Source organism: Lemur catta, chromosome 6, assembly GCF_020740605.2.
Source record: "Lemur catta isolate mLemCat1 chromosome 6, mLemCat1.pri, whole genome shotgun sequence".
Lineage (NCBI taxonomy): Eukaryota > Metazoa > Chordata > Mammalia > Primates > Lemuridae > Lemur > Lemur catta.
In genome coordinates this window covers 56,017,091-56,028,523 of record NC_059133.1, presented here as the reverse complement: position 1 = coordinate 56,028,523, position 11,433 = coordinate 56,017,091, and the positions used below count along the sequence as shown (strand labels likewise).

The 11,433-nt window shown below is 53.2% G+C and overlaps 1 protein-coding gene across 1 annotated transcript; it reads right to left on the bottom strand.

Moving 5' to 3' along the window:
- Positions 1-1,359: 1,359 nt before the first annotated feature.
- Positions 1,360-10,758, bottom strand: KRT75 (keratin 75). The gene is made up of 9 exons (XM_045553930.1): positions 10,044-10,758; positions 9,302-9,516; positions 8,278-8,338; positions 7,823-7,918; positions 6,832-6,996; positions 4,930-5,055; positions 4,570-4,790; positions 3,143-3,177; positions 1,360-2,066 (listed from the first exon to the last, which is right to left on the bottom strand). The coding sequence occupies exons 1-9, from the start codon at positions 10,698-10,700 to the stop codon at positions 1,828-1,830; spliced, it is 1,815 nt and encodes a 604-aa protein (XP_045409886.1). The 5' UTR covers positions 10,701-10,758; the 3' UTR covers positions 1,360-1,827.
- Positions 10,759-11,433: the final 675 nt, after the last annotated feature.

The window sequence follows — 11,433 nt, the reverse complement described above, 5'->3', positions numbered from 1 at the left end:
CCCAGGTCTTGGGCTCTGAACCCAAGTGCTTGACTGTGTCCTTCCCATCCTGGTCATGCATGATTAAAAAAATCCATTTATTGAGGTTTCAGTCTGTGCCCCACCGTGCAGCAGGTGGGCTGCAAGCATTGTCTCATTTGATTCCCATAATAACTTTGTGAGAGTGGATGACAAAAATAATAACAATTGTGAACATTTTTTGAGTCGCTGCTCTGGGTAGCTGCTTTACACCTGTCTTCCCCTTTAGTGATGAATAGCACAATGGGGGTAGCTATTCTTGTTCTTGTTTTACACGTGAAGCAGTTGAGGCACAGTGTAGTTAGGCACTGGCTGAGGTCACATGGCTAATGGATGCTGGGGCCAATGTTAGAATGTAGTGGTTTGACCACAGGTCACATGCCCGAATCACTGCACGGCACACAGAGGAGGACATCAGACTCAGAGAGGACAGGAAGCTTGTCTAGGGGAGGGAGCTCCAGGATTTTCCTCCACTGCTCTCATCCCCGGGGCTGCACTTGCACCCCTTCGCTCCCCCATACCAGGGGATTAAACAATTGTTCTCAGTGTCATTTCTCTCCTTCCCACCATCCTCCCTTCTCAACCATTCCAACCATTCCTCTAGCCCCTGGCTTTACACTCGTCTTCCTTCCTTCTAATTCATGGCCTCCGTTTCCCTCCCTGCTCCTTCACTCGGGACCAGGGGTTTTCAGAACCCCGGCTGGCAGCTCACATCCATCCTGACCGCCCCACTCTGGCTGAGTCCACCGGGCTACGCCCCAGCCCAGGCCTGGGGGGAGGGGTCCAGGAGCCTCCTAAACTCATAGATGGAATGTGGGAGCTTCCTGGATGTCTCACTGCCGCCTGCAATTATGGGCTAAATGGCTCTGCTCCTTGGTGAAAGCCTTGCCCTCAGGGCTGACTTTTAACTCCTGTCCATGGCCTGTTATTTCTCTGCAAGTTTGAAGCTGTCAGGGAACAGTCAGCCCCTTTGCCGAGGAGTCCTGGGCCACCCACCGTACGTCAGTATTGGCAGTGTTTCAGAGCACAGTCTGGTTCCAGGAGGGGCAGCACCGCCCTGCATGACATAGGGAGCAGGGAGGCTGCGCAGGGCTTCTCCCAGGGGCTTGGGTTTCCCAAACAAGGCACGCCAAGGAGAAGGGGAGGAAGTCTGGGGGGCCCTGCCCTGCCGTCTTCCCAGCCAGCCTTCTCAGCTCAGAGGGAAGTGGGCAAGGGCGGATCCTCTGTACCTGCCTGTGTGGAGCCCGAGCAAGAGGCACACCTGGGGGAGCAGGAGAATCGCTTTGGGCTTAGTTGCCGGTCACTGCCATTCAGTCGCCATCCTAAACAGAGTGCCTGATGCCAAACACTTGACACACACCTTTAATACACAAATTCCAGGGAGGGAACAGAGGGAACACTCATGATAAGCACCGTGAGGCAGATGGGGTGAGAGACACCCATTGAGGTGGCTCTGGAGACACAGACTCCCCCATCTCTGCATCTGGGGGCAGGGGAGGGAGGGAGGGAGGTGGAGCCGAGGAGGAGTTTCCAGACTGCCTGGGCCTTGCAAGACAGGCCGAGTTTGAGCCTGGAGAGACAGCGGGCTTTGGTTTTGCACGTGCAGCGCAGAGAGGTGCTGCGAACAGCCCGGCGCTGTTGGGAGGGCAGAGGCTGGCTCAGTCCAGGGAAGGGGGTGTCGCCAGGATGCCAGGCTTCCCAGCAGCACAGGTGCGCTGTAGGGAGGGGAGGCAAGAAGAGGGACCCAGGTGTCCAGGTGTGAGTACAAACAAGCCTCGAGACAGGGCTGAGCGGGCTGGGTGGCTGCATTTAGTGTTTGTAGCTCTTCCGGCTGGAGGACGTAGTGGAGACAAACTTGACGCTAGAGCCACTGCCCCCCGGGCCCCGGTTGCTGCTGGCACTGAAGCCAGAGCCCCCCAGGCCTGCACCCAGGCTGTGCCCGCCGCTGGTGGTGAAGGAGTAGCCGCTGCCCCCACCGACTCCCAGACTTCCACCTCCAATGCCGCTGCCACCGCCATAGCCACTGGAAACCGTGGAGGTGACCACAGCTGCCGGAAAAGGGGAGATGTGATCAGAGTCAGGGGCAGGAGAGAAGACAGCTGAGGTGTCAGGGCCTCTGCCCTGGAGCCCTGGGGGGCGGGGGGGGGGTCTTATCAGACAGCTGTTTTCCTCCTTGCAATTTCCCCTGCTTAGTGAGACCACACTGTGTTCCTGAGCTGTAGCCGGCATTCCCCAGGCCTCCTGCTCCCCCCACTACTCATACTCAGTGCCTCTCTTCCCCTCCAGAACGTGCTGGAGACCTCTCCCCGCTCCGGGAAGCTGCTCCCGTCCACCTGCCTTCCCTGTGGTTCCGCCGTGCTATCCCCTGCTGCTCTGCCAGCCCGTCTCCCTCTCTTGGCCTGGCTCTGGACTCTCCCGTCCTTCTGGAAGCTCACGCGGGCGCATGTGCTCTTCTCTTGACATCCCCCAGCCTAGGCCCTGGGAATCCCAGAGCGGGGCTGGAATGTTCTGAGGGACCCAGTGACAGATGCACCCATTCAACTCTGCCTCCTTTCTTCTCCCAATCTGTTCTCTTCCTAACTTATAACCACTCTTCACCTTACACATTCTGATACCCTAGTTTGGGCTCTGCAGAAGGAAGTTGAGCCAAGCAGTGGGGCTTCTCAAACTGTTCTGGGGAGCAGTCACCTAGGTGGCAATGCCCTTGCGCCCGGCAGGACGGCTTCCTCCAAAGGCCCAAGGCAGACCAGGAGTTTTCATAAATCCTGTCCACATCAAATGTTCATTTCCTAGTTAGACTTGCATCCCCAGCAAGAAAGGCTTGGACTCCTGGGAAGTGGGAGGTGTGGCTGGGGTCTTCTAGACCCAAGCAGAACAATGATAACAAACCTCCCATCACCCTTTCTGTGGCACCCTCACTCTCCAAGGGAAAAGAATTGGGACATTAAAGACTCTCCTAACAGAGCTTTCTTTTTAATGTACTCAAAACCTCCAACCTTCTCAAAATGAACCCGTCTGGGGGACCCCCTCTAATGCCTTGTGTCCTCACCCTCCTGCAAGCCCACTCCCTCCCGTCCCCCAACCACACACACCCCAAAGGACAGAAGAAGGACGTCATACTCACAGATGTTAACTGGAGAAACTCCCTCTCCACTCAGCCTGATTGGGAAGAGAGGGGAGAAGGAGGGTTACTACTGTGTCCGGCAACTTGTGGACATTTGCAATGACATTTCTGCAATTATTTTAAATGCATTTCAAAACTATTGTTTTTATTGCAGAAGTAATGTAGTTTGAAGTTATTTAAGTACTACTAGCATTAACAATAATAATCTAATGAATGACATAATGTGGAATTTGAGGTTCATAGGAGCAAAACCTATAATCTCAGAAACATATTTTTGGTGTAAACTAGTTAGACACCTTAAGGAAATTAAAAGTCATATTATACCAGTGTGAATTGGAAAGGCAGAACCTGTCCTATAACAAAAAGGTTTGTCTCTCAACAAGGGACCATTGTCGTGCACTGGGCCAGCACGGAGGTTATTGCAGGTGTGGAGGGGAGTCTGAGTCATGAGAATAACAACAGCAATAATCAGTCTGTTATTTTGTTAGCAACCAGAGCAACTTGGCTTTAGCATGTTGAGGACAGAACTGGCATTCATTCATAAGCACGTACTTAGCTAGAACCTTAACAAGAGCTGACATTTACTGAGCACCTGTTGCCATATTATACCACTTAGTTCTCTCCACCACTCCATTAGGCTGGGAGTATCTCAATTTCACAGAGGGAGAAACTGAAGCTCAGAGAAGTTAATTGACTTGGTCATGGTCATAACGCTGGATTGGAAGCCAGATTTATCTGATTCCAAAGCCACTAAACTGAATGACAGCTGACATTTACGAACGCTGTGCATTGTGCACTGTTCTAAGAGCTTTGTGAATATTTCCTTATTTTAACCCTTCTAAAAATATATGAGTTTGGAATTGCTGTTATCTCATTTGATAGGTTAGAACACCGAGGCATGGGAGGGTAAGTAATTTGCCCTTGGTTACGCGGCTGGTAATTGGCAGAGCACAAAGCTCCCACTGAACTTTGGAGATCGAGGAATTTGGCCTCTTCATTCTATCATTGAAGAAATCGAGGGCCAGAGAGGGGAAACTGACTTCCCCAGGGTAACGTAGGTAGTTAGCGGTATACCTGTAAGCCTCAATACTAGGACAGTTTATTCTCAGTACAGGGCCTTTCGTACCACACTTTGAGACCTGCCATGTAACCAATTTCTCTTTTGACTGAATTTGATTACTTAGATCTAACCAGGTCCCGGATTTCCATGGGGCACTAAACGTCATTGCACCTCCAGTGATTTACTAGCCTGGAAGGAAATTGTACCAACATTCTTTGTCATAGCCCAAGTGCATCTGCATTTTGCTCCCTTTTCCAAAAGAGGAGGAGCTGCAGCATCCTGAGCCCCTAGGAATTCCCAGGCAGCCAGGCGGAGGGGTGGGCAGCTCAGCTTGCTTTGAGGACAGAATTGGTGCATCTGCCCCCACCTGCTCTCCTCGCCCTCCAGCAGCTTGCGGTAGGTGGCGATCTCCACGTCCAGGGCAAGCTTGACATTCATGAGCTCCTGGTACTCGCGCAGCAGCCGGGCCATGTCCTGCTTGGCCTTCTGCAGGGCCTCCTCAAGGTCCACCAGCTTGGCCCGTGCATCCTTGAGGGCCAGCTCTCCACGCTGCTCTGCGTCGGCAATGGCCGTTTGCAGGTTGGAGCACTGTGAGGAAAGGAGGAAGCCATGAGTCCTGCCGACAGCCCCTGGAGGTAAGCTGCTTCTTGGGTAGGAGATGTAAGGCGGCAGAATGACCCAGGAGAAATGAGCATTTAAGGAGTTCTTGGCCCTGCCAAAACTCTACCTGCTTCTTGACACTGTCGATCTCAGCTCTCAGCCTCTGGATCATGCGGTTCATCTCAGAGATCTCCTGTTTGGTGTTGCGGAGGTCATCGCCGTGCCTGCCTGCGGTGACCTGCAGCTCCTCGTACTGAGGGAACCAGAGCAGATTCAGTCACCCAGTCAAATACCTGCCCTGGGCACTCATCGTGTGCACAGCCTGGCCCTTGGTGCCACAAGCAGGCACATTCATTCACTCATTCCCCTGAAGCTTACAGTTTATTGGGAGAGATAGACCTTAATCAAATCAGCATATTATCACATTTACAGTTCCAAACGGAGATAAGTGCCCCTTAGGAAATGACCAGGGTCCTGGGAAAGTGTAGTAAAAGAATCTGACCTAGATTTGAAAGTGGGAGGTGGTGGTCAGGGAAGTCTCTCCAGAGATGGAGATGCTCCAGCTGTGGTCTAAAGAATGGCAAGGAGGGACCTAAGTGACCAGATTTGGGGGAGAACATTCTAGACAAAGGAAACAGCCTGTTTGAAAACCCCGGGTGAGGAAGGAATGGTGTGTTCTGGGAATGAGGCGGTGACTTGGTCACTGTCCCTGGGGAGTTGCTGGTTGCAGGGCATGCGTCCAGACCAACTGTGCCCATGAATTTTGTCAGCCCTCCCAACACCAGTGCCGGGAAACGGGGAGGAGACGCAGGGAACAGAGTTGGGAGGTGCAGAGGCCGTAGGCAGCACATGTGGAGACTTTGGAAAAGCATCCTCGAGCTCAGGTAGCTCTCAGTCTAATGGTGCAGATCTAGGACACACTCATTTAGGAGAAATAATTACACCCTGTCTGCTCCAGCAGACTGCAGTGAAACCCACACCTTTCCCCGACAGAAGAGCTCCTGCCCGCGACAAGATCTGCCAGGTTTTGAAAGCGCTGGATAGCTCAGCTTCCTGTTTCTAGACACACATGATTAAAAGGAGCAATAACCCAACAACACAAGGAATCGTTTGTTGTACATTTCAACCACTTCACCTTGGCGTTCAGTGCACCCCACATCCTCTCACTGTCATGGGGCTGCCATTGCACTGTGGCCCCCTGGCCCCGACCCTGCCTGCCTTCCTCCCCACCACACTGCTGACCTGAAGGGCAGTGCCCAGAGCAGGGCCAGGGACAGGCGCCAGCTTGTCCGTGAGCAGCTGCCCTTGAGGGGTCTGGACGCGGTGGGGAGCTGATTTCCTGGGTCGACTCTACCCCTCCAAAGCCACCCTCCTTGTGGCCATCTGAGCCTCTGGGCAGCAGCTCTTTACGGTTATCCTGACCTTCCTCTTCCTGACTCGGACTCTCCTGCTCAACAAAGCACTCGTTCCTGCCTTCCAGCTGCTGACTCCGCCTTACACACGGCCCTGCTCCCCGGCGATCTTTGGTCCCTCGCTGCTTCCCAGCTGGACTAGAAGCCCACTCTTCCTGGGAGCTTTTCAGTAATGTTGTCTTTTCCCTTCAAAGATCGACCATTCACTTTATGGCCTCCTGGGCCTCGGGTTCTCTGTTTGCAGTTTATTCTTTACAACCCTGCAATCCTGCTTGGCATATCGTAGGAGCTCAGAAAATATGTATGGAATAAATAGGCCTTTCAGAAACTGCTTTACAACTTTTCTTGGTTGTTTTGGGGACTCACCCTGCCCCCACTGAGATCTCAAGCAATGTGGGGTCCTGGAGGTCCTGAACACCCAACGTTGCCCTGACCGCATGTTAGTGTGTATGGTTAGGTTTCAAGCTACATTTTCATAGCACCAAAGATGTTCCTGCCAAGTTGAAAGAAATGGAAATGCTCACACATGTCCTGAGGCTTGTAGCTCAGAGTTAAGTGATGATACAGACCCTCAGAAAACACTAACCCTGGAACCCATTGGAGGTGCCCACACTCACCTTGGTCTGGTACCAGGACTCAGCCTCAGCCCGGCTGCGGTTGGCGATGTCCTCATACTGCGCTTTGACCTCGGCGATGATGCTGTCCAGGTCCAGGTTGCGGTTGTTGTCCATGGACAGCACCACGGATGTGTCGCTGACCTGGGTCTGCATCTGGGACAGCTCCTGCAGGGCAGCAAACTCAGCGTCACTGAGGCATAAAAAGGGGGGATCTTGAATCCTGTGGTTGACTACCCATCCAGGTCAGGAATCCCTTCTTTGGCATCCCTGGCAGAGCCTTCCAGCTGTTCCCTGGGCACTCCCAGCCACTTAGGGGACCCATTGCATCCCAGGAAGTTTCTGGGTCACTGATCACTTTCAAAGTTCCCATCTGTGTGTTTTCCCTGGGTACGGGGTGGGTAAGCGTCCTCTGAATTCAAATTACATAGATGTGAATGTGACACATGTTTGCTCAATCTGCCAGCATAAAAGGTTTCTTTAGGGTCGGGTGATATTTAGGACCCTACTGTCCCTGCATGGTGTGACTTCATCACTTCCTACCTCTCTCCCTCTCCACAGACCCAGGTCTCTGCCTTCAGAGGGGTAGTGCCCGGGATGAAGCATCTTCCAAGGGCAAGGAGCCCCTGACCAGATCTAGGACAGACTGTGACCGATGAGCTGAGGGGAAGCTGGCCTTTTGTTAAAAGGGAAGGGAGCAGTTATGTCTTGATTCCTTGGGCATGTTACCCAGTGACCTAGAATTTTGGAATTGGCACCCTCTCCTTGCCGGGGGTTGTCCCGCCATGGGGCGGGGAGAGAAGACTCAGAGCTGGGGTAGTTTAGCATGACAAGGTTCCAAGCAGTTCTCCCTGATGCCCCCTACTCTCTAAGGCCCCACTTGGCGTATCCGGCCAGATGTCGGGTGGAGGCACTGAGTGGATGACACTCTGCAGCAGCCTTTCCTGTCCAGACTACAGATCTAGGAGGAGCAAGGACACTTGCAGACTCTTACCGCCTCAAAGACTGAACGGTGAAAGTTGAGCTCATCGGCCAGAGATTTGACCTTGGCCTCCAGCTCCACCTTGTTCATGTAGGCACCATCCACATCCTGGAACGACAGCACAAGATGCTCCTCTGAGATCATAGCCCCAAGCAGTGAATCCAAAAGAAGCCAAGCAGATTTCTCCCTGGACTTCTAGTTTGGATATTAGAGAACTCTGGATCTGGGGGATTTGAGTGTGGGGATGGGTGAGGACTGAGAATTGGGGGCTTAAGTTCCCTGGGCTGGCAGAAACTCAAGCAAGGCCAGTGGGGCCATAAACACGGAGGGAGCGTTTTGGCAGGTTTGAGCTCTCCAGATGTTCTCAAGGTTGATGTGACATTTCTTGGGTGGCCCACGGGCAAGGCCACCCCACCCTCCAAGATTCAGTTTTAAATCTTCTCCTTTGAGAGGACATTTCCACTCACCTTTTTCAGGGCCACAAACTCATTCTCAGCAGCCGTGCGCTTGTTAATTTCGTCTTCGTACCTGTGGGGACAGAGGAGGGGTGTGTTCCACTGCACTCTTCCCAGCCTGGTGCAGCAGCAGGGAAGAGACCTCAAATCCTTCCCTCACTCTTCCGCTGACCTGTGTGTGACTTTGGTGATTCACTTAACCTGTATTTCTCCCTCTATAAAAGGGGGATGATTGTTTCTGCCAGGTTTTTCTTTTTTTAAACTTTTGTAAGAGTAGAAGGTGAGCATGGAACTTAAGGGAATAGAAATATATACTTATGCCACTGCATCTTTCTGTGAATGCACAATTCTAATCTTTAAAAACATTTGCTGCCTCAAGTGCCTGCTGAAACTGTGGGGTAAACTTTATCTGTTTGGGACACAGTTCCGGGTGTATTTTGATATATTTTTCTTGAACCTCAGGGTGGTCATTGAGAAGTGTGTTTTTTGTATCTAGGTGTAGCTCAAACTCGGAAGCAAGAGTAAGCCAGCTAAGGGGTTAGCTAGGGCCATCCCTTTCCACTGGCTACCTTACCCACTACAGTCAGAATGATGTGTGGTCAAGATTTGCCTCCACGAGGAAGATCAGATTGCCTTGCTTAAACTCTTCCTTCCTACCTCTCTTCACTTCCAAGCTAAGGCCTTCTTGGAAATGCAAGTCATCTCAATAGTCGAGCCCATGTCCAGTGGAATTAAATAATATGCCGACTGTGAAATAATATTATGCTTTTCCGAATGAGTAACAGTGTTTTGTTAGATGATGCTGGTCTCCCTTTGTGGTCACGTAGACATAAGAATAGGCTCCTTGTTAACAGTGATGCATGAGCTGAAGGTCCCTGTATTGCCCTACACCATACTGCCTTTACCTGATACGATAATGACTGGCAGTCCCAAAGCTCCCGGCTGACAACAGCATCTGCTCCTTTGTACCTCTCTGGTCCTCAAACAAAAGAGGCCTGGGGTGGCTATGTGTGGCCAGAAGCTGTGTCCCACTCACCTGACTTTGAGATCTTCCACGGTGTCCTGCATGTTCCTCAGCTCAGCCTCGAGCCTGCCCCTCTCATTGGTGATGCCCTCCAGCTGCCGTCGGAGGTCACTGACGTAGGTGTCAAAGAGGGGCTCCAGGTTCTGCCTCACGGCCCTGGTGCCCTGCTCCTGCAGGAGGCTCCACTTGGTCTCCAGGACCTTGTTCTGCTGTTCCAGGAACCGCACCTGCGGGGAAGAAGAGAGAATAGAATCTTGAGAAGCCGGGGAGGCAGAGTCAGATACTTTTGTTAGTAAAGGAGGGAAGAAAAAGATATTTTTTCACCTGACATCCATCTGGTAACTATGTAACTGACAATGCCAACCCCAAAGGAAAAACACCATGAAGCTACCCCAAAGTTCCCTTGGGCTTTGGGGCCCAGGGGCGTCTGTGGGGGGCCTCCGTGCCTGGGTTGAGTTTCTCAACACCACCTGCGCGGGTGAGGGCAGCTCGCTCAGTGGCAACTGTCCTCCTGTAGAGAATCGGCTTACTCTGCCCTCGGTGTGGACTCAGAACCAGCCCACGGGGCTCCAAAAGAGGAAATTGCCACAAGGTCCTGCAGGCAAGCTGGCCCAGCTGGAACATGCCTGGGCCCCACAGGGGGCTTCCCGACAGGGGGAGGCCATTGCTTTATTGCTCTCCCCTCTGGGCTGGGGCCTTTCCAATAGTTTGTTCAATCCCAGACTCAAGGGAACAGATGAAGCTCTTGTCTCACCTTGTCGATGAAGGAGGCGAACTTGTTGTTGAGGGTCTTGATCTGCTCGCGCTCCTCGGTCCTCACCCGCTGGATGGCGGGGTCGATTTGCAGGTTGAGGGGAGCCAGGAGACTCTGGTTGACGGTGACCTCTTGGATGCCTCCAGGGGGGCAGACAGGGAAGCCAGGGCCACCAAAGCCCCCTCCAATCCCAACCCCATAGCCAAATCCACTGTTGACCCCAAACCCGTTGCTAGCCCTGCCACCAAAGCCACCTCGGAAGCTGCTGCCACACCCACTAATGGAGACCCGCTTGGGCCCCCCCAGGTTGTAGAGGCTGCGGCTTCCGAAGCCAACCCCAGCACTGCCCATCCTTCCCGGGCCCCCGCTCCCCCCGGTGGAGCGGGCCACAGAGACGGAGCTGAAGCGGGAGCGACCGGCTGCTGGGGTGGTGGCTGAGGCCGTGCTGAAGCCCCTGCGGCTGCCGGTCTGGAAGGTGACGGTGGACTGCCGAGACATGGTGGCAAGGAAGGCCGGCGAGAGCAGCACCTGAGGTAGGCTCGTGCAGGGGGTGGAGGAGGCAGGTGGTGGGGAGCCCCGGACCCGGGCTTTTATGGGCCTCCAGGAGGGGCGGGGCACTCTCACGGAGAGGGCTTTCTGATGGCATCCCCTGGGCATTCGCCAACCCTGAGCTCACACGCGGCACCCTCGGGACATGGTGTAAGAGCCACAGGCTGGTTCCCTGGCATACCCCCCCCCCATGGAAACTCCTTTCCAGTTGCGACTTGATCAGCAGACCAATGTGAGGCAAGTTAATTGCCTTCAGTCATGTGGTAATCATGCATCTCATAAGGGACTCAGAAAACACTGCCTCATTTCTAAACCGCTTTCCTAGGCCTGGGACCAACTCCCTCCTGTCCAAACACCTTGTGTCAGTACAGGGGACTGCGACCCACTGTTTCCTGTTCCTTAGTGCGCTTCCTGTTTCTGAGCATTTTCTCAGCAACTACGACTGGTCCCCCACCCCCATCAAGCTGTCCCTCCAGGTCTTGAAAATCCTGCTCTGCAAACCATCTTCCTTAGGAGCCCACCCCGTTTTGATCGCCCCATGGTTTTGCTCTTAAGCTTCCACATCTTATTGTGTAGGTCACACATGATTTTCCAGAGCATGTGTGCCCGTGCCTTGCCCCCTCCCACGTCACGTGGCTCTCCGGGCCAGCCAGCTCTCCATCTCCTGTGCAAGAAGGGTTTGAATCCCAGGCCTGCCAATTACTCATCGTTGTGGGACCTTGGGAAAGTCGTGAAACTTTTCTGAGCCTCAACTTGTTGTGTCTGCAAAATGGGGCTGTGATGAGTATTCTTGTGTGAAAACTACTTTTGCAAGGCCTGGGGCATGTGAGCGCTGAGTAAA